This window comes from Notamacropus eugenii, chromosome 4 (genome assembly GCF_028372415.1).
Source record: "Notamacropus eugenii isolate mMacEug1 chromosome 4, mMacEug1.pri_v2, whole genome shotgun sequence".
Classification (NCBI taxonomy): Eukaryota; Metazoa; Chordata; class Mammalia; order Diprotodontia; family Macropodidae; genus Notamacropus; species Notamacropus eugenii.
Genome location: NC_092875.1, coordinates 414146102 through 414172888, shown reverse-complemented (window position 1 = coordinate 414172888; position 26787 = coordinate 414146102). Strand labels below are relative to the sequence as shown.

Below are 26787 nucleotides of genomic sequence, written 5' to 3'. Positions count from 1 at the left end.
TTAAAGCACTTAGCACACTAGAGCACAGATGTGTGTGTGTATGTGTGTGTGTGTGTGTGTGTGTGTGTGTGTGTGCATGAGAGAGAGAGAGAGAGAGAGAAAGAGAGAGAGAGAGAGAGAGAGAGAGAGAGAGAGAGAGAGAGAGAGAGATAAAGAGAGAAATGAACCTTACTGGCCTTTTGTTGAAATTTATGGATCCCTTCTCAGAATAATGTTTTTAAATGAATTTTTATGTTTTTTAAATGCATAGGATCACAAAAGAAACCAAGTGATTTGAAATGCAATTGCACACATACACACACACAAACACACAAGGTTAAGAGGCTAAAATATAAAACCAATTTTTGCACTAGAGTCTAGACTGTTCTAGAAATATCAAGACATATAACTGAATTGGGGCAGGCTTGAAGCAGATTGTGTTAATCATGGGCTACTGTAAGAGGTCTGGTCCAGTTATTACCTGACTTTGAGACTCTAGGAGACTGGATCAATTTAGAAATCTTTTTTTTAAACTTTATTTTCTGGGGCTTAATCTTGGTACACTCTTCTTTGCCAGAGTGGGTGCTCTTACTCAGTTCTAGAGTCACACAGCTGCATCCAAGAAGGGCACAGGAATTAAGCGGAATCAACCCCAAACCAAAACTTACAGGCAGACCTGACCACAAAAAATCCATTCCTGAAAATTTGTATCTAAATAAATTTGAGTAAAGTAAGTTTCTCTCCTGAGTCTCTTTAGCTATATTTTTAGTGATGTATTTCAATGCATACAGAATGAATCTAGCCCCCCAAACTCAGGTACCCTTTCCAGAGCAGATCTATTGCAATATCTGCTTGGAATCTAATTTTTGTTTACCTTCTCTTTGTTCTAGTGAACATGCAGTGACTGGAAGACATCAGGGAGCTTTCTACTAGATGCAAAGGGATATTTATTCTTCAGTAGAGATTTTTTGTCTACTTGCATCAATGGGGGTTCTACTAATAATAGAAAGATTACATTCTCTAGTTCACAAACACGGATCTTTGTATGGTGTCATTATATGGTAGAACTCATCTATAACTTCAAAAAATTAATTTTATCAAATATAATTAAGGAAATTTCAGGTAATTTGGTATATTTTTCAGGTAAATCCCTACTAAAAAATACTAGGTATATGGGAAAACAAATAACAAAAAATTAAAAAAAAATCTCTTGGGCCTGATTTGTCAGCCTTTTCATAGATATAACTCCTCCTGACATTCCTGGAGGCTTGGTAAGTAGGAAAGCACAGGAGTGGCATGAATGAGAAGTAAGGATTATATAACTGTTTAGGAATTGGCAACAGACATGGCAAAAATGCAATAAAATGTCTGATGCTTTTCATATTCAATGAAAAATGTCACAGATGAAATCTGACTAGCTTCATCTCTTCCTGCTGGCTATAAACATCTAAAGATTCACTTCTTTCATATATAATATGTTGGTTGTGTAATGCTGTCTAGTGCCTTGTCAGTGCACTTTCATTTTTTCCAGTGTACTTTCATTTTTTCCAGTGTATTCTTAAATGTCTGATCCACCCTTCTTCATTTATGAGGCTACCCTTCCTGCCCACATCCTTCTCATGCCCTTTCATTGCCTCTGGCACCTTGATCTATAAACTGTCTTTAGTGTTTCCTTCTCCATTGGCTCCTTCTTCTCTATCAGCACTTTAGTTGCCATCTTTAGAGAAGACTCTAAAGCAGAGAATCAAGGGTATAGGGACATAAACGCCATCAAACTCCCACATGGTTCAGCTGGAGGCACAGACCTGATTAGTTGCCTCTCTTAGCAGAAGTAGTAAATCTGGGGCTATATTCACCAGCCTTGGATATCTTCAATTTCTCATATTCACATTAGCTGCTTCCTAGTATGTCAGGAAAGTTGCTGCTAAGTAGGGAATCTGCATAAAGAGAGACAACACTTGTCTGGGACATGATATCCTGAGAAATGCTGCCCTTGGCATAGTCTGGAGAGGTGGATTGCAATTTGTCATTCTGTGTAAGTATATGTATTTCCTTCTGGCTCAGAGCCTTAGGCACTGTTCCAAGTGAGAGAAGTCTTGTCTTCAGCATTCCCAGGAGTGTGGGTGAGACCACTTCCAGTCCAGAATGAGAAAGTATGAGGTGTAATCAGAATTGACCATATTACTGAAGTATAATAGAAAAAACACTCAATTTTGAGTGAGGGCCTGGACCCAAATTTTGGCTCTGCAACTTCTTTCCTATGTGATCTTGGACTAGTCATTTCACTGCTTTGGGAATCAGTTTTTTTATCTGTAAAATCTGACAACTATTAGGACATTTTAATTGTCTTTTCTGGCTCAAAAACCTATGATCTGTAAGAGCATAACCACTGAAAAAAGTTACCCCAGACTTGTCTTAGAACTTTTGATCTTGAATCTCTTCATGTTTCCCTCTCTAATAATGAAAAAGAGCTAGAAAAGAGAAGATCATTAGTTTAAAGATATGTTGAAGTTCTTTTTTTCCTGAAAAAACAAATCAAACCAAGACAAAAACAAAACCTTCATTGATTATGTGCCTCTTTTGAGTTACCATTTGACTCGTCTTTATAATTTTCAAACTATAATATGTGTGTGTATGTGTGTGTGTGTGTGTGTGTGTGTGTGTAACTTTGGATTCAATTTATACTATTCCCATCTCTATACATACTTTTTCTGTACTTCTTTTTCTTTCTTTTTTTTCCTTATCTCACCTTAGAAGTGAGTGGGATGAACAAGGACAGAACCTTAGATTTATCTCTTTTCCCTCTCCTTTTTCTTGGTGAGCTTGTTTAAAATTTCAAGTATCTGTACCATCAATCGAAAAGCATTTCTGTTCAGCACTTTCTATGTGCCCAACACTATTATAAGTTCTGGTGATACATAGCCATTAATGAAAAATACCTCTCCTCCAGAAGAGTATATTTTTATTGGGGAGGCAATTTGTCCATAAATAAGTTTAAGTAGAATGTTTACAAAATGAATACCAACTGATTTTGGCAAGAAGATCCCAAGGTTTGAGGGGTGACCAAGAAAGACTTAAGGTAGAAAGTGGTGCTTCACTGGAGACTTTATGGAAACAAGGGATTGTAAGATGAGTAAGATGAGAGTATCAGGAGGACATGCACTCTAGGTTTGGAGAACTGTCTTTGAAAGGGTACATATTTAGGACTTTGGGAAAAAAAGAATCAAAGCTGGAGATGATTTTAGATGTCATAAAATTAAATCCTTTCATTATACAGATGAGAAAACTGAAACTCTGAGAAGTTAAATGAATTGTCCGGTTAAATGAAATGTCAACATCTTTAATGTTAGAGGCAGGATATGAACCAAAGTCTTTCTGATTTCAAGTCACATTCAACATCCAACGCACCATTTTGTTTGTGAGAAATAACAAGGTGGCTGTTCTGACTGAATCACAGAATGGGAGCAGAAAAGTAATATAAAATGACACTGTAAAGATAGGTTGAGGCTAGGTTGTAAAGAATTTTAAATGTCAAATGAAGGGCTTTGAGTTTAATACTAGAGATAATAAAAAGCCAGTGGAATTTATTGAACAGAAAGTGACATAATCCTACCTGTGCTTTAGTAAAATCACATTGGCAGCTATGGGGAGGATGAATTAGAGTGGGGACAAACATGAATCAAGTAGACCAATAATAAGGTTATTCACGTGAGAAGTAGTGATAGTCTGAATCAAGGTAGCTACTCTCTGAAGAGAAAAAAGGATCATATACTAGAGATTTTGTTGATGCAGAAATAAGATCTGGAAATGGAGCTGAATGGGTATTTGGGGAAAAGAAGAGTGAGAATTAAATATAATACAGAGGTTATCACAGAAGGTTGAAAATAGATTAGTGTCCTTAACAAAAATAATAAAGTTCCAAAAAATGTTGGGTTTGGGGGGAAACTTAATGAAAATTTCTATGGAGGAGATTTCAAATGAACATTTATAGTTTCATCCTCTCTTCCAGGCTTCAGAGCTATAGTTTAACTGCTTACAGTGTATCTCTATAAAGACGCCTTACTGAATCCTCAAACTAAGGATGCTTCAAACCAATTTATCAGTCTCCCCATGCCCAAATCTTTTTCTCTCTACTTTTCACTGTTAATGTTGCCATTATCCTTTTCATCATCTGAATTCAAATGTCAGAGTCACTTCTTTCCTTTCTCTTGACAGACAAAACTAATCTGTTACTCATTCCAAGGATTCTACTTGTGGTAGATTCCCTTTCAGATACTCTCACTATCAGAATACCAATTCAGGAATTCAATATCTCTCACCTAAACCTGTTCAAATAGTCTTCTAAATTGGTTTTCCTGCTGCCAGTTGTACTCCACACCCTCTGCTGCAAAATAATCTTTATGACAAGAATTTTCAAAGGTTAACATTGCCAGAATAAAGCCCAAATCCATCATCATGGCACTCAGTGATGTCCCACAGTTAGCTCCCACCTATAAGTAATTGGCAAGCCAGGAGATTTAGATTGCAGTCTGAATTCTTCCAGTTGCTGTCAAGTCATGTCTGTTCTTTAGGCATATAGTTAAAATATAAGGAGTTTAGACTAGATGATTTCTAAGTTCCCTTCCAATTTTTATCCTCTATGATTTTACTATCTTCCTCTTACCACTACCAACTTATCCAATGTGTTTCCCATTTAAAAATATTCTACAAAGATTTATTAAATACTATTATCAAGGACAAAGGAATTAATTGAGTACTGGGAAAGATCAAAGAAAATTGAGACAACTATTTTCATAGTGCTCATAATCTAGTAGAGAACATTTTTCACAAAAATGTCATAATATATGATAAATTAATGATGTATTACAACCTGATAAGGCCCACCATTTTCCCTGTTGTTCCTCTCTAAGCAATTCTTTGAAAGAAGTTTTATTCCATTTCTTGCTGCCATAAAGCTACACTGGTAGAATGCAAATGTTGAAAAAAGTGGCCTTTGTTTTCATTAGATGATAGGAGATTTACAATTTCCTTAAATCAGTCTTCTTTCCCCTTTCTGTTTTGGATGCAATTAGCTGCCCACCTGAAGTATAAGTCCCAGATATACCCACTGTTGCATAAACTCTAATGAAATACATGTTTAAATCTGAGTAATAGACATTATTCATTTATTTAGTATTTTCTGTGGGGATGAACAGGGCAGACTTCTTTGGGTGATCATTTATCTCTTCCAAAAAGCTCTATAATGTTTCAGAATGAGGGATTTCAAAGAAGAATAAAAGTAAAAGATGGCATCATGTCAACAGAAGAAGAAGATGAGTTGGTCACATGACAAGAACAATGGCTAACAAGTGTCATCTTTACAATATCAGGAGACAACAAAGAAGGCTGAAGGCATATGGGTCAAGTCTTAGGATATACTTTTAAAAAACATGAGAAAAGTTATATGGGACGAATATGCATTGATGAAGTACAGTCTTTATCACTGAAAGTAATGCCCAAGCTACTGAAATCATGAATTCATATAAGTATTTTGCATGCACATATATATATATGTGTGTTTATATATACACATAAGAGCACACATATATATGTGTGTGCAACAAAAATTTTCTTATATAATAACTATAATATAAAACTTACTAGGAAAATAGCACAAGTGAAGTTAACATTTCCCAGTAATTTGCAATCTTAAGATTAAAAATAAAATCAGTCATATTAGTGAAGATTTAATCCCTTCAAAATGGACTATTCATCATACCTTGAAAACATCCTATCCATATATGTCTGTGCCTTTATTTAAACTGCTTTCTCCACCCTGGAAAAACTTTCAGAACTTAAGTCAAATGACTAGTCATATTAAAAAATTGGCCGCAAACTTCCTATTTTTTATGAAGGCTTCTTTGAAGATCATCCTCTTGGCATTTCCCATTCTCTCTTCAAGCTGGAATTAATTTCTCCTTCCTCTGTGCTTCCTTGGCATGTCAAACAACTATTACAGTGTGTGCAACATTGTATCTTGATAGTCTCTCTGATAATAAGTCTTCTCAGTTATGAGATTAGTAGAATAACAGTCAAGTATCTTTTTTGCTATGTTGTTGTGGAGCTCAAATGTAAAAATGTAGTCCTTTGCACAACTTAACGCACTATTCAAATGTGTATTATTGACACACTTATAGTTATTTTTGTTTATACGTCTCATCCCCTGCTAGAGTATTGACAACAGAGAAAATGTGCCATTCAACTTTGCATTCCTCAAGGCACTTAAGACAGGGCTTTGCCATATCATACACTCAATCAACATTTGTTGTATTGAATTTTACAATTTGCAAATAGCCTACTAAAATAATTGCAGTGGTAAAGAAGATTTGTTTTAGTAGGAAGAGTAGAAAGATCACTGACTTTGGAGTCAGGAGACCTCTGTTATATTCTAGGAGCTACTTGACCTTGAAAATGTCATGAAATGTCTTTGAATCTCCACGTTCTCATCTTTTAACATGATGGGGATGGGCTAGATGATCTCTGTTGTTTAGTTCAGTTAAACAGTTAGATAATTCTAAATGATTTTGTTTCACTGTCATTGAAATTTAGGTTGCTATACTGCAATTGATTTTTACTAATTCATTTTTGGCTAAATAAATCCACAAAAACAGATACCCTAAAAAACTCTGTGGAATCACAGTGTATTCTGAGTCAATATGTATACAAATCATACAATTCTGAAATAACAACATAAGCAGGCAAATAAAAGGTCAGAGGAGACAGCATTCTGCTCTCAGACTGACCTGTGTTCCATGGAAATGAAATATCCCGATGTTCTATATTCTGCAGGGACACATGATCTGTACCTATTTTCAGCCTGCAGCTTCTCAGTGTGGTTTAAAAATAGAACAGTTTTGAACTTTAACGATTGGCTCAGGAAGGGCATTAACCTCTTTCTCAACTGCTCAAGTTTGTCACCTTTCTGGAATCAGGGTCTGCATAAACTATCTTGGTAAGAATGGGACTTCATAATGCAGTTGCTTTCTGTGAGTCCCTGGCTGACAAGACATTGGCACCAGTTTTTCCTAATCTCTACAATATTCTGTAAATACATTTTAAAGAGATTCTCTTGGAAGGCCTGAAGAATTATCCATTGTCTAGAGATGGGAATTAAAAGAGATGATCATTTAAGAAATACTGCATTTAAGAATATTTTTAAAATTGCTATAAGTGATAGATCCTTGGGCTGGAGAGAGATGACAGATTCAGAAATAAAGGATGAAATAAGTTCAAGAATGTAGAATTTTATTTTTTTAACAGAAAACCATCATGTTGCTCGAATGTCAATTGTGGGAATTGTTGTAAATATGGTCACCTGGTTATTCTGACATTTTAAAAACACATGCATTTGCCCAGATGGGCATTTGCCCACAATGGGAATTAGGGACAAAATACAATGTGTTCTATTTCTCTAAATGTATGTCTTTTACCAGTAGAAAGTTGGATATAAGGAAAGGCTGGTATCTTTAGGGGCCACAAGGGTAACATTTGGTGATGCTTTTTTCAATCTTAAAATCCTTTATCAAAAGATCATTAACTTACCATATTCCCCATTGGTATAGTTCTATGACTATCTAATGGATATAAGCATATGTATGTTTATGTGTGATTGATGCCAAGATACTTAAAGGTTTGCTTCCCCCAATATATCAGTCATACTTTATTATGCTATATTAAAGTTCCCTCCACCTCTTTGGGCCCAAACCTGATTTTTAGGAAATCTCTATTAAAATTCCTTTGTCATAGGGATGGTAAGATTCCATTTACAAAACTATGAGACAAAACTCTGATACCTAGTTTTCCAGGAAGGGTACCTGTTACGAGCATTAGTGGTCTGAAGTAGACACCTTATGCTGGAAAATAGAATGAAGAAGTGGGGAGTGGAAAGTGCAGAAAGAGAAGAGTAAAGCTTCTGAAAACAAACTTTGCTGACTTCAGAATTCTGCCTTGGACAAGTAATAGCTACCAAGAAAGGATTTAGATGCTAAAAGAATGAGTTCATTATAAAATAGTCATTACAATTTAAAATATGGGATTTCTAGGTTATCCTTAAGATTTTTCCCCCTGGAATAATGCACCTCTTCCCTTACATTTTTTGTACCTAGTAATCTGTTGTAAATGGTTTGTGAATAAGGACCCTTCTGAAAGTTGGAGTTCTAACAGTTTCCAAGAAGGCTAACGATGCTAAGGAAGCTCATAGCCTAGGCATAAGAAGAATCTACCTATATGTTGCTTTCTCCAGCATTGCTCCTGTGAAGACATTCTCATGTAACAAAAGGGGGTCTCCACTTTTCAGTTCTTGAGTCACTGACTCATGAAGCTGAATATGTCTGAGTTAACAAGAAGGAAGATCTTTCTCATTTCGTCCTTCCACAATTAAAGTGTAACTTAAACCATTCATTTGGATCAGTTTTAAACAAAATCTTTTAGGTAGGACATGGGAAATTAGAGAGTGTCCAGAAGAGGGCAACCAGACAACTGTGAAAGTCTTGGAAATCATGTCACATAAGCATTGGTTAAACGAATTAGGGGTCTGGAGAAGAGATGATTTATTGATGACATAACTGTCTTCAATTATTTGAAGGGTTGTAATGTAGAAAAAGATAAACTTAATCCTTTTGGCCCTAGGCAGTAGAAGTTAGAGGAATTAATGACATCTACAGGTAACTAGTTTTAGACTTCATATAAAGTAGAGGTTCCAAGGATAGATTTCAAGGGATCTGTGAACTTGGTTGGGGAAAAATGTTACTTTGTTCAGTAAATCTCCTTAGATAAATATATTTTTTAATGTCCGTCTGGTCACAAAATAGCCTGAGGTAATTTTCAGGTTTCTTAGCATTGGGATAGTAGCAGTGGGAACTGAGGAGGAGATAGTTATGCTATCTCAGATGTACATGATGATAGATTAGTTACTGACTCGGAATGGTTACACTTTTAGCCTAGTCCATGAATAAGAAGCTATCCTTGTAAGTAGGAATGTTTTATGGAGACCAAAAAATATGGGACAGAAACAGTGAGAAAGTAAAGAAAGAAAATAAATTGTAACCTATCTTATACAGAAGGAAACAATGAAAAAAAATAAGAAAAGATGCATTGAAATATAATTGGTTTATTTTGTAACTCTATGCATTTTATGTACTTAAAATTATTCTGAGAAGGGATCTACAGATTTTACCACATTTCTAAAGAAGACCATAACATAGAGGGGTAGGAAACTCTGAACTAGAACAGTTGATGCAAGGGATAACCAAGATAGCACAAATATTAACTAGCCAGAGTCCTCAGTCTCCTGGAATATGGTCACACTGAGGTATCTAGAACTCATCTTCTGATGAGTGGTACCTACTTACCTAGCCTCTTGGACACAGGGACCAAGGGAAATAGGGAGTGATCAATAGAAAGGGGCTACCAGAAGAAGAACTAGAAGACCTAGTGGTGCAGAAAAAAATCTGCACTGGTGGAATTCCGGGGAGCATTTTCCTGAGTTTCAGGCCAACTAGATATAATCCTAGGGTTTCAGGAAATGGTATAGTTGGCAGGTTAGAGCTAAGGTGGAGTAGTGCCATTCTAGTGTAATAATCTTGGGTTATTTGAATATCCTTCTCTTTGTGTTTGATGGTCTTTCTCATATCTTGCCAAATTTGCTTATCACTGAGATAGTTACATGTGACTACTGTCGTAGCTGCCTATACTTCTCTTCCCCTCATGCAGCCCCATCTTAGCTTTGATCCCTAAGTTTTCTTGATCTCTATTTTCTTGTCTTTATTTATAATTTATACACATACACACAGACACTTCTTGCATCAAGATTGTTTTTTTCTTTTTAATTTTTTTCAAGTTGTTCTAAGAGGCATCTCTGCACATCTTTTCTTCCAAGCTGGTCAGTTTAGCTGATACAGACTTCAGTTGGTTTTTAAATTTTGTTTCTTTGTTTCTATCCTTTGTGGCAAAGGTTCTACTACTTCAGTACTTTTGTGCTCCAAATATGTTCATCTCTCATTTTTAGAGAGATTTTTCCATAGTGATCTAATGTTTTCTCATTTATTCATTGGATTTTTACCCTCTTCGTTGATAGCTCTTATTACTGACATACTTTCACTTCCATAGTTTCTTCATTTATGGATTTTCCCCCCTTTTTCAAGTCACTCTAAAATTAATTCCTATTTTTCCTGTGCTATATTCAGAAGAATCTCCCCCTACTCCAAATCTGGCATTTGTTCACTTTCTTAGCACTATATTATCTATTAAGAGAGTTTCATATTTTGATTGAGACTTTACCCCTTCTTTCTGGCTTTAGGATCTAATTATCTGATTTGAGCCAGACTTTAATAAGTGCCTTTATTCTTGATATTTTAGGTGTTTCACCTTTTGTTTTTTGTTTTGTTTTTGCTTTCATCACTAATTTTCTTTGCCTTCACTTTTCTTTGCAGATATACCTTTGATGCATGCCTGCAGGGCTCCCTCAGCTTTTCTAATGGTGGAATTTTATCTCTGTTTCCCTGAGTCCCTTCTCTAAGTAATCTCGGAGGAGGACAGCTTGGACCTACCGGGGTTTCTTCCCCCTTTCTTTCAGGTGCAGAAGAGTCACCTTACTATATTACTGCTCCATTTCCTACAAGTACTTTCCTTTCCTCATCCTTGCTGAAAATAATTGAATCTTTGATTCTGGCAGAGTGGAAAGAGATCTGAACAAAATCATTGCACTCTTGCTAAATGAGGGGCAGTACTAATGATGACTGGGCCCAAATCAAAAGGTAGCATACTTTCAAATCACTCAATTACTCTTCTGTTTTGCCTTCACTTTGCTGGGCAGGGTTAGCAAGTACCACTTTTTATTGGATAGAGGAGATGGACATAGGTGATAGGTGTTGGGCAAAATCATTCTAGCCCTGGGTTCACTAGATGAGCCCCTATAGGAACACTGAAATTCTTTTGCATTCCTGTGAGTAGAAACTGATGGGGGAGGATCACTCAATGAGTTCTTAATGTATTAAAATTAATGAATGTTCATTCATGAGTATTTTACTTTGTTATTATTCTTTCTTCTGTGTATTTTTCTATAACTATGCTAGACTATATATCTGGCACACAATTCTTTTTTTTGGTCTGTGGACAAGGTTTAGGATTAGTGGGTAGAAATGACTTGGAGAAAGTGATTAATCAGCTATCCTGCTGGCCACTTAATCTGAAAGTCTCCTCAAACCCAGAGAAAAGCAAAGTTTTAATTCAAATACTCTTTTTGGAAATGACAAGTATCATAATCTCCCTCAGAATGACAATAGAGGAGGCCATGACTACAGGGGTGGGTAGAAAGCCCTGTTGACCAAGGCTGATACGTAAGCCTTTGGGGTAGGAAGATTTCTAAAAGAAAAGTTATGGAAATTGCCCCTTCAGGCAGAGAACAAGAATTAGGGAGGTCAGAAAATAATAACAGTAATAACAATGAAAATACTGCCTAATCCTTTAAAGGAAAGGGAAGAAAAACAACAGCTGACAAAACAAAACCTTAAACAACATTGGACTGGGCACAATGAGGGAATATAGTGTCATGAAGTGGATACGGATGATGGATTCAAATCTTGCCTCAGATATTTACCAACTTTGTGAACCACATTCTTTTCAAGCTTCAATTACCTCATCTATAAAATAAAAGAGTTGGATTCAATGGTATTTAAGGTCCTTTCCAGCTTTAATCTACTGTCTGTCATGTTCTGGACTCAGAATAACACTGAGGACTAGCAGTATGTCTATCTGCCATGAAGAAGAAAAGGAAGAAGACAGACTTTAGAATAAAGATTGTGTGTGTGTGTGTGTGTGTGTGTGTGTGTGTGTGTGTGTGCAGTGAGCTACTTGGAACTTCTGGTATAGTCTACAGATCTCTTCTCAGAGTATTTTCCAACAATTCATAATTAAAGAAATACTGAATTTCAGTCAAAGATTAGTGAAAAATAAAGTTGTGATATTTTCCCCAGCCAAATTCCCAACCCTCTTTCTGAAAATCTATCCATGACCCCCTTAGGTACTTGTAAATATTTATTGATGAAATGCTTGAAAAAGAAAAAAAATAGTCCCTACATGATTTTCTATATGTAAAGGGAGGATGCTAAAATATATTAGAAATCATTTTTCCAGGGTCCTTTTTCAGCTGTGAAGTTGTTTGAATCCTATCCTTATGCGCCTTTCTTTCTTTTTCCATGTAGGGGTTATTATCCTTAGGGAATCTTTATGCATTATATTGAACGTTGCCTGAAGTATCAGGCATGAGATCACCAAAGAGCTGAGTCTTTCCTACTTTGTGCAATAAGGATCACAATAACTACATCCTTGACACTTTCTGCATCCTTCTGACTTCTCTCAGATGCTCTTGAGTCAAAGATCATCAGACTGAAATTAGAAAAGTTTGTTGCCTGGCTTTCAAAACTTAACCAAGGACCCTCGATGACAAATGGAGTATAAAAAGTGAAACCAATCTACCTATATGAAACATGTTTAGCTAACGCAACTCTAATTTTATGGTGGCCCCTCTGACAACTTATGCATACCAACAAGACAAAAAGGAATTCAGAAAGTAAAAGGTAGATTTTGAAATAAAAGCTCATTATATACTTATTCTTTCCATGTTACCACTGAGATACTCAAGAGTCATGTAACTATATTGTGAATTGCCTAACAAAATAGGGTAACTCTCAGATAGACATTTGTAGAAATTTTTTGTAAGGCAATTTTGACCAATTGTCTCTAGCATATTACAAAGGCAAGTTATTTAGGAAAATCATAAAGGGAAATTAAAATCATTCCAACACATCCAGTAAAAACGACTTACCATAAAAATGGTGTTATTTGCATATGGGGTAAGCTATTTGGAATAAATTTTAAATTCATATAAGTATCTCACTTTTTTTCATTATTTGGATTATGTTTGAAACTATTCAAAAACATTAGGGAGGAAGTTTGTGGTGCAAAATGGACCAAACAGAGCATGGGCTAAATTTCTTATAAGTATGCTTTGTCCGTAGAGAAGTAGACTGAGATAGTGGAAAAAGAGTTGGTCTCAGATTCGGGAAGACATGAATTCAAGTTAAGCTTCTGAAAACTATTGCGTTTTCCTGGATAAGTGACAGCCTCTCAGGGGCTTAGGCAATCCTCTAAGACAACAATTAGCAGAAAAGGTTTGTGTTAGTGGAGGAAATTTTCCCTTTTATGTTTCATTATACTAATGAAATCAGAAGTCCAATAAGTATATCTCTCACTGTTGGAATTTAATTTGAAAGACTTGATTTGTTCCTCTTGGTCGTGAAACTTTTGCATATAGGTTCATAAGTTCACAAGCTAAGGAGGACCACTGATATCTCAAAGGAAACAAGGAGCATATTTTGATAAAGGTCTACTATTTTAGAGAAATTTTCATGTAAAATCACTTGAGGTAAAAAATTAAAACTTGTTTTATTTTTACCTCAGAATATTGCAATGATATATAAAGTCAAACTACATAGCAGTGCAAAAATAAACATTAAACTATAAAAGGTATATAAAATGTCCATCTTACATTTTAACTTTCTCTTACAAAATTAATAAGAAATATTCTAGTTTTCCTCTCTATAGTGCCCCCCAAATCAGTTTAAGCCCTGTTAAAATCTACTGCGTAATTCAGGAAAATTTGAGTGGTAACATTAATACAATATCACTATGCAGTATCCTACATTCAGACTCAAACTCTTCCTTGATAGAATGTCAGCTCTTTGCGGTCAGACTTTCATTTCTGTACCTCCAATGCCTTGCACACAAGTAGGTGCTTAATAAATGCTTGTTAAATAATATATTGATTCTTCCCCTTCTTCTTCATTTCTAGTGAGTCACCAAGACTGATCAGTCTTCCTTTTTCAATTTCTCTTATGTTTGATGCTTTCTCTTCATTCCCACTGTCACTATAGTTCAGGGTCTTATCACTTCTCCCTTGAACTATTTGAAAAGTTTATTAAGTGACCTATTGCTTTTTATCTCTTCCTACATCCCATTCACTTCAAACACTACAAGAAATTCATATTCTCAAATTAGCACATTATTTTTCTCATGTCACTTCTTTGTCCCCTAATCTTTAATGATTGAATTCCCAGCACCTAAATAATTATACCTGATCTCTTCATCCCAGCATCCAAAGTCTTCTATAAGTTGTTTCTAACCCATCTTTCCAGTCTTACCGCCCATTACTTTTACGTTGACCCATTGGCTTCTGCCATACTTCTCTACTTACCAGTTTCCTTAAATGCACTCTTTATTTACTTTACTGTACTTCAGCACTTCTCAGGCTAATGACCCTCACCACAGATACTGCATAGTCAACAAGTACATCAAGATCATGATCAATTCTCATCTTCTCTGTGAAGTCTTCCCTAATTAGAAGTCATCTTTTTCCATACAGAACTTTTATAACACTCAATGGTTGTGTCATTTATTAGAAACACTTATTTTTGCCCAGGAATGATTAATCCTGTTTCTTCAGTTATGTATTACTTATTTTCCTAGATGAAATGTAAGCTCCCTGAGGGTCTAGGCTATGTTTTATGCTTCTTTCTAGCTCTCTCAGTATGATGAACAGAGTTTTGCATATCAATCAGTCAATAAACTTACTATGTGCCAGGCACTATTGCAAGTACTGGGAATAAAAATAAAGGTAAAAAACAGTCTATGCTCTTATGAAGCTCACAATCTAATGAAAAAGGCAACATATGAGGGACTATGTGTACATAAGCTACATATAGGAAAAATGAAAATAATGAATAGACAGGAGGTATGAGCATTAAGGAACATCAGGAAAGGCTTCCTGGAGAAGGGGTCATTTTAGCTGGGGCTTAAAGGAAGCTGGAGACATTAAGAGAAGAGCATTCCAGGCATGGGGCATATTAAGTGAAAATTTCTAGATCTGGGGGATGGAACATCTATTTCAAGGAAAACCAGCAGACTGGCATCACTGCTACAGCACACTCTCAATTAACCACTATCATTTGATTAATTTTAGCTTACGAGAGAAAAAGGATGTTCCCTAATATTATCATTAAGTAATCCCCAACCAACCCTAGTTGGCCACTATTCTTTGATTTAGTTTTAGGAGTTGCCTAAAACATTGCAAGGTTAAATGATTTGCCCCTGGTCACGTGGCCAGTATGTGCCAGAGGCGAGACTGGAACTCAGATCTCTACTTCAAGGTCGGTTTTTTTTGTTTACTACACCAAAGAGACTTGGAGATTAGAAAAAAGGACAGTGGTGAAGATTTGTTTGCAACTCCTATGACAACAAAACCAAACCTAGACCTGCTAGCTCCTAAATGTAATATCCGTACTGAACTGAACATGTTCATTTAAGGTAGAATGTTTCTTATTATTATTTAAATTTTTTAATTAGAAAGTTTGCTTCCTGCTTTAAAAAAGGAAATGGATATATTGAAACTTTATACCTAAAAGGAAAGTGCAAATGTATATTATACATTCTATTTCCCTTTGGAAGTCTTTTCTAAATAAAATAAATCCAAACCTGAATAAATCAATAGCACAATAAAATGGATCTTCTCTCAAGCATAGGCAGGATTTGTAAGGACTTTAACTGGCATCTCATATACTCTCAAGTACAAAGACTTGTAGAGATTTAAAAACAAGGATGCCCAGCCAGGGGCAGCTGCCTCATCGGACATGAAATCAGGATGAAGACGCATTTGCCTAATTTCATTTTTTAAGAGAGTAAAAAACAACAAGAAGAAAACATACCCTGAGCTTTCTGCATATTTCAAGAAAAAACAACAACAACCTGGTAATTGTTCTGTTATGAACTGCTTGTTCTTACCCTCTGAGTCATGATCTAAACATAAAATTCTCCCAGAGAAAGAAAAGACAAAATTGTACCAAATGGTGAGAGTGAACTTACCTCCCTCAGAGGATCATTAAGCTCACTGAGGATGTTTTCCTCATCGAAGATTTTGCCCTGGTACCTGTGTTCATAGTAGTCATGAATTTTCTGGCGCATATCAGCTGGTAACTTGTGGAATGACATGTACTGTTCCACTTGCTTGTACTGCAAGGAAAAGGGAGAAGGGGAAAACATTTTATTGCAGTATGTGAGGAAATCATTATACTTTTTAAAATATCTTCTCTACAACTATGTTTAAAAGTGATCTGTTACAAAAGAACAGATCCTTTAATTAAAAAAAAATGTAGTACCACCCAATGTTTAATAATGTTATTGGAAGCAGGCTGAGATAACACAACATAAATGATCCATTAATTAGACAGGAGGAAGAATAAAGAGTTAGCAGTGAATGACTTAAAATGATTCAGTCACAAACTTTTATCTGGTTGCAAAACAACAAAGAAATACTTTAATGATTTTATGTTCTTTGGGGCTTCTATTCAATTTGAACTGTGGAAGGGCACCCTGGAAAAGATGCTTTTGAAAATAACCATCTCAATTGTGGAAAATATTTTCTACATGTCCAGTAAATGGAAATTGAGTTCAATTCAATAAACATTTATCACACATTTACTTTGCGCACAGTGGTATCTCCTAGTTAGAAATTAATCTCAACTTAAACGATTATCAAAGAGTTAGTAAATTTTAGATTAATCCACTTTTTTTCTCTTCCATCTCATGTTGGAGAGGATCTTATTTTTAATTCAGCTGGCTCATCTTTAGCTGCAGGCCCAAGTAGGAGGAAATCACAGATTGGGAAAGGGGGAATAGCTTGTAACAGTGACAATATTTATGACAAGTAGGAAAAGAAAGAAGAAAAATTATTCAAAACATTTGAAAGGAGCATTGAGTTTGACATTAAGCAAAGAAGATATTTGAATAATTGCCACTTTTGAAGGCCTTTTCAAATCATGATAGCTCCTCTGTGATTAATTTGAGTCTTCTGGGGTGAGTAAGACCCTAATATTTTCAAATCAAGAAATCAAGTATTTCCTGAGGACTTAACTTGTGGCCAGCATTTTGTTAGATATCATGAAAGTTGGAAAATATATCTGTGATCTGGTCTTGGAACTCAAGGAGTTCACAGTCAGAATAAAACATTAGAGAGAATAGTGTGATACTAACTGAAATGTTAAAACTTTTACACAAATAAAAGCAGTTATGGAGTTTAAAGAAGGGTAGATACTTGTTATGAAATTTTCTTTACAAGTCAACCAAAATTCAATCAAAATAAATCAAAAATTCCTTCTATGTGAAGTATGTCCTCTTGGCAATACAGTAACAAAAAAATAACAAAAACATATTTATAATGTAGCTTTAAAAACATTTCTGAACATTTTCTATACAAAATCCTCTTCCCAAAATACCTCCCCCCTTTGCAAGCAAGTGGGGAAGAACTGTTCTTACTATGAAAAGGATGAGTAAACTTTGAACAATTAGGCTGTGAGTTTCTTTAAGGTAAAGACTGCCTTTTGCCTCTTGAATCTCCAGCACATAATGAAGTTGCTGACATATAGTCAACTCTTGAGAGATGATTGATTGAGTCGGACCAAGAGTGGGATGACCTAAATTATAAAATGATGAAGATGATAATATTAGGACTGCAGTGCCAAATGCTTACAAATCTTTCTACTTAGGTCATCTATTTGTTTTTGTTGTTCAGTCTTTTTCTGTCATATCTGACTCTCCATGACTCCTTTTGGAGTTTTCTTGGCAATGATACTGGAGTGACTTGCCATTTCTTTCATTTTACAGATGAAGAAACTGAGGTAAACAGGTTTAAGATACTTTTTCAGAGTCGCATAACTAGTATCTAAGGCTAGATTTGAACTCACAAAGAAGTCTTCTGACTACAGACCTAGTGTTCTAACCACTGCATCAACAAGCTGCCCTTTCTCATTTGTATCTCTTCAATAATCCAGTGAGAGAAGTAGTAAAATTGTCCATTTTACAGATGAGGGAAGTAAAGTTCAGAGACATTAAGTGACCGGCCCTGGTCACAGAGATAGTAAGTTATGAGAGTTTGGATTTGAATCCAAATCATCCTGACTCCATAGCCAGTAGTTACTCTATGAAGTCATGCTATCTCTGTTTTTGATGGTAGCATACATACTAAAAATGCTAACAATTTATTTGATTCTAATTCTAATGTTCTACTAAACTGTAGCACCTTTCTGGATTTTACCTTTTCTATGAATTATGTCCATTAGAATGTCATATTCTTTAGAAGAGAGGTAGTGGTAGGGCCATGGATAGAGTGGCAGTCTGGAGTCAGGAAGATTCGTCTTCCTGCATTCAAATCTGTCCTCAGGCTCCTACTAGCTGTGTAACCCTGGGTAAGTCACTTAATCCTGTTCGCCTTGGTTCCTCACTGGCAAAAATGAGCCAGAGTAGGAAATGGCAAACCACCATGGTATCTTTGTCAAGAAAACCTGAAATGGGGTCATGAAGAGTCAGACATGACTGAAATGACTGCGTAACAACAAAGTATACGGGAATGGAAAGTACATAGAATTTGGAGTCATGACACCTGAATTCAAATCCCACTTTAATACAGAGGTGACCATGGGTAGGTAACTACTCTGGGTCTCAGTATTATACATAAAATCAAAATTTAGGGCTAGATCATTTCTAACAACTCTCTCATTGGTATGTCCACGATACTATATATGATTTGTTTATGTAATATGTCTTAGGATAACATGCCAGTGTTATAATTTAAGTCCACAGTGTAAGATGAAAACAAAATAGACTTTGTAGCTAATAAGGGCCCATTATAAAAACACCACAAAATTTAGGGCAGTGAAAACTCTTAATTTCTTCAGGAAGGACATTTTCCAATTTGTGTATTAGGAGACCTTAGTGATATCGCTGACAACAAAACTCTTCCTCCTGATATAAGATTTAGGGTAGGTAATTTCAATACTCCAGAGCAATACTAAAGAACTAACCTTATTTTTACATGTTTCTGATTGGTCTTGTTTTTATACAATATAATAAAATTAGCATTAGTTCAATAAATTGTAATCATTTATTCAAGTAAAGATGTGTTTATTTGGCAAATGACACAGAATGGTTGTTTTTCAAACTTTAGAGGGGTCTTTTTGTTTTGTTTTGTTTTGTTTTTACCAATTTCACTGGTGAAGGGAAAAAGCTATGAAGCAATCTCTCTACCAGTGAGATTGTCTGGGACACTGAGAGGTTAAGTGGCTTATTGAATGTCACCCAGCTAGTAAAAATTCCAAAGATGGGACTTGAACTGGTCTCTTCAGGATCCAGACAGTTTTTCTCTCTACTTAATGCTGCCTAGCATAGTCTTTCATCTTTGCATATAAAATTCTCATTTCTTTCAGATATTTATAGAGAACCACTATCTGTAATAATCAGATCTACTTTAATGTGTTAATTGGCATTACACAAACAAAAGGCATTCCTTAATTATTTGTTGAAGTTCTGACTGAAGTTTGATATTTGTTATAGTTCTTTTCCTAAGCCACCTATTTTTATGACTCTATGGCCTTCTTAGTAAATTTGTGATCATGAGCTCAGAGATTTTTACCTGAGACATAGCCCTTTGTTATACAAAAAACTGGAACAATTACTGTTCAACTTTCACCATGTATTTTGAGCTGTCTAGGGTCACATGATTACAAAGAATCAGAGCTGAGACTTGAAATTCAGATTTCTGATTCCAAATCCTGTGTCCTTTCCACTATATAGCATGCTATCATCAATGTTCAATAAAATAAATTAACTAAAAAAAGGAAGAAATGAAAATTATTTGTCAGAAAACTTTTAGAAAACGTGAATGTTTTGCATTAGTTTCTAAATCTTTATAGAATCCCCTTCAAACTTATTTTTACAAATAATGGAAAGGGGAATCTAAAAGCATGTTACTTACAAAAACTCATTCTTGAAATTTAAATAACTGAGTCTCCTCAGTATTTATTGAATACTTTTGAAGACCCTCCCAAAATGAGACCAGAAATTTCTTTCATTGTTCAGAATTTTATACCTTCTTATTCACCATGGATGGAAGAAATGCATGATTGAAGGAACAGCTTACTTTCTGTAGGATTTGACAAGTACAAAATGGAATATACACATAATTTCATTTTAGCTTCACAGTAGCCTGTTAAGCAATGACTTGGATATGTCCCTGGGTCCACGATCTCATGAGCATCACTAATCCTTCTATCAGTACAGTCGGTCCATCCGTGTTTTCTTAGCCCTCTGTGATTCTTGCTTATGTCCTCTCATAAATCCTCCAACAAGAATAGGGGTATTTACATATGACTTTGACCATTTTGTAGATAGTATTGTAGTCCTGAGGCTGTCTTTCTGTTATTCTTCAGTTAAGAAACATAAGTATTTGTCTAAAGACAAAACTGAGCACTTTGAAAAGTTAGTGACTTGCAGAAGTCATGGGCCTTTAATATTGACATGATTCTCACTTCATCTCTCAAGTCAGAAAGATGATTGTGAAAGTGATGAAGCCTCTTTTTTAAAGAATGGCCAACATCATCTTGGCCTCAGTCCCCAGTAGATGTCACAACACATCGAGGCTCTATGGATGTCTTCAATTCACTGAGTACAGATTCCTTGAGTGGGGATGTGTGTGTATCTTATGAAACAAGTATTTCTAACAAGTATAGGGGAGTAAAGAGTAGACTTTTAATTTCAGTGCTGTAAAGAACTTCTCAATGAGGAAAATCCCTCTACTACTGCAGGCCAGCACCTTGATTGTCTTAGTGTTGTCTTGAGTTACATACAGTGTCACACAAAAAGTATGCTTCAGAGGATGCACTTGAACTCAGATTTCTCTGGCTCTGATGTCAACTTGTGGTGCACTATCTCGTAGACCTTCACAAATTCTTTAAAATTCTCATTATCATGTGATAAGCCTCTTGTACCCAATGTTACAAAATCTTCATAACTTCCATTTTTGAAATAGTCTCATTTTCTTGGATCTAAGGATGAAATGTTTTTGCAAGGTTTCATCCATCATTCATCATCATTTCATCATTTATGATAAACAAATAATTCCAAGAGAGACTGTCTATGTTCACAGTTCAGTCTTTCCTCTTATTTTTTTTTTTAAATTTGAAGGTAACTGTCCCTCATTTGCATACCAAGTTTAATTTTTGTCCTCAAATATTTCTTGCCTAGACTTGTATGAATTACACTGAAATATGTTTTTAAGGGACAATTTTCAGAAATCAAGAAATGTACTTGAAATTCGCTTTTAGATGTGATATTTTTCACTGCTGTCCTTGCTTGCCTGACCTTTCATTTTCAGTGATAGAAACTATTGTAACCATAAAACCAATGCAATTTCACACATTGATTCTTAACAAAAAATGTTCTCATCAACAGATTCAATTGGAAAAATAAATTTTATGTGGTTTCGAGGTGACATTACCCAATTTGGGCAAAAACATAATCTTTGTGATGCAGAGAATGCTTGTAAGACTCAATGTCAATGCTATAAAATAAAAAATGATAGCCTTTGATTCAGGCTACCTTGACTATAAAAAGAACTGTTACCCATGCTGAAACCTAATGTAGCTACTAAGCAATCACTCTGATATAGGCAACTTGGCCTTTCTTTGTTTCTCTCATGTTAAAATCCAGTTCTGATCTCTGTGTTTTTGCATGGGCAATCCCTAGTTCTAGAATTTAACAGTTTTCCACCATTGCCTCACAAAATCTCTCTGCCATCAAATTTGAGCAACACCTTGCATATGGAATTTTTCTTCATTCTTCCAATCTTGAGTGTTTTCTCCCATCCCCTCAAATGACATTGTATTTAACTATTTTTTATTTACTTATCCTTATTCTCTCAACATTTATTTTGCTTAAAATTATATATGTATTTGATATCTTCCCCAATCAGAATGTAAGTTCTTTGAGACTAGTGATTATTTCCTTCTTTGCATTTGTGTCTTTATTATCCAATACATTGTGTGTCACATAGCAGATGTGCTTAATAATTCATTGATTGAATAATATAGCATCACAAAATCTCAGAGCAAGAATGGGTCACCTAGTCGAACTCATATCAAAACAAGAACCCCTACCCAAACCAAATACCAGAAAAATGCTCATCAAGGTCTTGCTTAAAGACTTCTAAGAATTCTATGTCTCTCAAAATGCTCTCCAGATTTTGAATATCATTCTTAAAAGGACATTAATATCCTTCCATTATGTCCTAGAAGGATGTTAATATCCTTCTCTATGTACACAAGATTGAGTTTGACCAGGGCAGAGTACAACGTGACTATTAACTTTCCCTAGATCTGAATACTTTGTTACTCAATGCAGCCTGTTTTCATTAGCTTTTTTAGATGCTCTAATATACTGTTGTAAAAATTCTTTCCCAATTTACTACATCCCTCCGGATTTTGGTTGCATTGGGTTTGGTTGTGCAAAAACTTCTCAGTTTAATGTAATCAAAGTTATCCATTTTGCATTTCATAATGCTTTCTATCTCTCCTTTAGTAAAGAATTCTTCCCTTCTCCATAGATCTGATAAATACACTGTTCCTTGCTTCTCCAGTTTATTCATGGTATCAATCTTTATACCTAAATCATGTACCCATTTGGACTTTATTCTTGTGTACGGTGTCAGGTATGGGTCTATGCCTAATTTCCGCCACACTGTTATCCAGTTTTCCCAGCAATTTTTGTCAAACAATGAATTCTTATCCCAGAAGTTGGGGTCCTTGGGTTTATCAAACAGAAGGTTGCTATATTCCTTGCCTACTGCATCTTGAGTGCCAAGTCTATTCCACTTGTCTACCTCTCTGTTTCTTAGCCAATACCAAGTGGTTTTGATAATTGCTGCTTTATAGTACAGTTTGAGGTCTGGTAGCGCTAGGCCACCTTCCCAAGCATTTCTTTTCATTAGTGCTCTAATATACTGTTAACCCACACTGAACTTGAGAACAGCTAGGTGGTCAGGAAGACTAGAGTTCAAAACTGACCTAAAATGTTTACTAGCTGTGTGATACAGGGCAAGTCAATTAACTTCTTTCTGCTGCAGTTTTGTCATCTAGAAAATGGAAATAAAAACAGTATCTACTTCCCAGGCTTGGTGTAAATGAGAAAATGAGATATTTGTATGTACTTTGGAATCCTCAAAGTTCTATAGCAATGCTGTCATCATCCTCCTCCTCCTCCTCCTCCTCCTCATCAAAATTACTGATGTGTTATAAAGCAAAGAGTATTGACCCTGAAATCATTTGACCAAGTTTCAAATTTCACCTCTGATACTTACTTTCTGCTTTACCTTGAGAAAATTACTTAATTCCCTCAGGCCTTAGTTTCCTCCACTGTAAAATGAAGGGTGGGGACTAGATAGCCTTGAAAGTCCCTTTTAATATTTATACACACATACATATGCACATATATACATATATATGCACATGTACATACATATATACACATACATTCATACACATGTATTTTTTTAGAGCTGCTGTCTAGCCATCCTCCCTCCATAAATACCATGTGATCATGTCCTGCCCAATGGTCCACCTATTAAAGTCCTTTTGTACTTGAAATCTATCCAGAATTAGCATAAGAAAGTTTGTCATTTGCCATGTTAAATTTAGGATAGCTACTAATGACCTAAGAATCTAGTAAACTTTTCGAAAAGGGAATTGAAGTTATTCTAGCTTGACCTTTTCTTGACAAAGTCATTCTGGGTCTTCGTAATCACCAGTCCTTTTTCTAGATATTCACTAATCACACCTTTAATACATTCTAGAGTTTCAAGAGGAATCCAAGTAAAGTTCACAGACTCTATTCTTTGCCCAGTTTTAAAAGACATAGATCGATGTCCTCTTCTCTAGTCCTTCAGTGCCTTTCTCATATTTCAGTGATTGTTGATGGTGATTCAGAAAAAGAACGCAAATTATTTCAGTACCCTAAGACGTTGTTCCTCTGGTCCTATTAACTTGAACTATAAAGGGCAATTAGCTACTTTCTTTCAATTTCCTTAACAATCATGATCATCAATTCCCTATTCACAGTGTTCATTTTGCCCTTTGCACTTCAAAGACAATTCTATTTGATAAAGAAATAAAAAAGGAAACACAAATTGAAAAGCTAATCTTTCACTCTCTTTTATCAGTATTTACTGTCCTATCCACCATGAGCAATAGTCTAATTCTGATTTTGATTCTAGTTACTTCAATATAGCTTTAAAAGACTATTTTGTTCTCCTTAACTTTCCTCATTAAACCTCACTTTATTCTTAATGTTAGCACTATCACTATTCTAACCTGACCATGCCATATTATTACAATAACTGTAAGAATTATGGGTTACTTGCCTTTTATTTCCTTTATCAGTACTTATGTTTTAAAATTAAAAGTTGGTTAGTAAGCAGTCTGTGAAACTACACTGATTTCTTTGAACAAATTTCATTTTCTTTTTCCTCTTAATCAGTATTCTCTTCAATCTTTGAAGTTCCTCATATTTTCCCTTCCTATAAGATTTCCCCTGTAAAATTCTATTCCATTCAATCTTATCTATCCTTTTGGTGAATTGTCTTAAAATCTATTGGGTTCTTTATAAGTAATACAACTGTCACTTGTCTGTTGAAGCATCCTTCCCAACATGGTTGGTTTAATTTTGAGATAACTTATCACAAAAATCTTTCTGGCTTGAAATTTTACTCAAAAAAATCCTGGGATCTTTAATATATAGGTAAGAGTGGATTGAGAGAATAATTTTGGAGAGGGAAAGATATAATTTTTGAATCTTGCCTCAGGTATTCATTGGTTATGTGACCCTGGGTATATTTCTTAATCTTTGTCAAAATCAATTTTCCTACATAAACATTGTTAGAATAATAGCACTTATTATGAATACACGGTTGTAGTGTTAACTATATAATATATCAAATGTGTTTTACAAGCCTTTAAGTATTATTTAAATGTTAGCTGGTGCTATTATTATTTTAAAATAACTCTTAGAACACTGTACATAGTAACAATAATGTATGATGATTTATTATGAATAACTTAGCTAGTCTCAGTCAAAAAAAGGTTCAAGACAGTTCTGTAGGACTTAGATGAAAGGTGCTGTCCATTTCCAGAGAGTAAGAGCTGGTAGAGCCTGAGTGAAAATCAAAGATACTCTTTCTTTACTTTCTTTATTTTTTCTGTATTTTGTCTGTTTTCTTTCATAGAATAACTTAAATGGAAATGTATTTCACATGACTACATATATATAACCTATGTCAAATGGCTTGCCTTCTTGAAAAGGGGGTAGGGGAGCATGGGATGGAGATAATTTAGAACTCAAAATTTGGGAAAAATGTCAAAATTGCTTTTATGTGTAATTGAGAAAAATATTAAATAAGAATAAAAGAAAAAGAAAGTATTTCTTAAAAGTTTCTTTAACTACTAAACAGGTGCTCAAACTACCAGATATTATATTTCAATAGATTATGTCATCAATGTGGATTTTTACCTCCAACAATGTAAATTACAATCCATCCATGATTGTCTATTCTGTGTGATAGTCATCTATGCTTTCACTATTTTAGTGATTCCATCCAAGACACTGGGGACTTTGCTGACTTTCTCCTGGCATTGAAGATAGCAATGAAATACAAAGGCTATACATCAGTCATCCTTTGCTGTGACCCCATGACCAGTTCAATTTCACTTACAATCGCACATTTGTTTTATGGTATACTTTCATCTCTTTTTCTTTGTAATTTCTTATTGTTTATGTTTTTCAGACTCCTCATAACCTCCATGAGTCTGTACATTGCTCTTTGAGTGTCATTAAAGAACTTTGAAAATTGTATTTATATAAAAACAACAAAAAGCCTCATACTCAAGGTCACAGATAGGATAGATAGATAGATAGATAGATAGATAGATAGATAGATAGATAGATAGATAGATAGATAGATAGATAATCACATACATTCCCACTGTATGGATTTTCCTTGACTCTGTGTAACTCAGGTTTACCAAAGAGGCTAAAGAACTGACATTACCCACTCATTCCCTTTTGGAGCTGCACAGTTGAAGAGACTCACAGAACCAGCGAATAATTATTTCCTTCAAGGTGTGCCTCTATCCCTTATTGTTCCTTGGTTCTGGCTCTTTCTCTATTTCCTGGTTTCATGATTCATCTTTCTCCCCATCCTCTAACATTTTATCATTTTATTAATACCTTAGAATCTCTATTAATTGTTATCTCTTTCTTATTTCTGGTGGTGAAAGGGGGGCAGTGTCCTTTATTTACAATCCTCTTTCTAAGTCCATGTCATTTTCATCTGACATTGACTCCTTTCAGGAGCCGTGTGGATGCAGTACAAGCCTTTCTACATATCCATATGGACACTGGCATCTCCATCTGAAACTAACTCTTTCTGTTATGAATGTAGCAGCCTCCATCTAAGGTCTCTTCTAGTTTGTTTAGTATCTCATGATTGCACTGATTCTTGTACCTTTCTGCTGCCTCCAGGGTTAGATGATGACGCTTTCTGCCCATGTCTGTTCTCCACAGCACATTGGCTTCCTTATATAAAAACAGATACTTTCTTAAGAATGTCTTGTGTACAAGGAGTCATGGCTTCTTAACTTTTATTCTCTTCACAAAGACAGATAAAACAGAGATGTAAAGTTTCTGCTTTCAAGAATTGTCACTCTACTGGAGGGAGTCTGCAAATAGTTATAAGGGGGAATGCCATAAGTACAAAATAGAGATTCGATGACTGTCTTATGAGAAACTTGAGGAAGGAGAGGGGAGAAATTCTTCTCACCTGGAAGTTGGGATCAGATG

The 26787-nt window shown here is 35.2% G+C and overlaps 1 protein-coding gene across 1 annotated transcript in view; it reads right to left on the bottom strand.

Moving 5' to 3' along the window:
- HCN1 (hyperpolarization activated cyclic nucleotide gated potassium channel 1) overlaps nt 1-26787 on the bottom strand; it is a 624487-nt gene that overhangs the window by 106832 nt on the left and 490868 nt on the right. Inside the window, exon 5 of the mRNA XM_072605676.1 lies at nt 15934-16080. Within this exon, the coding sequence (XP_072461777.1) occupies nt 15934-16080 (147 nt within the window). The remainder of the gene's footprint in view (nt 1-15933; nt 16081-26787) is intronic.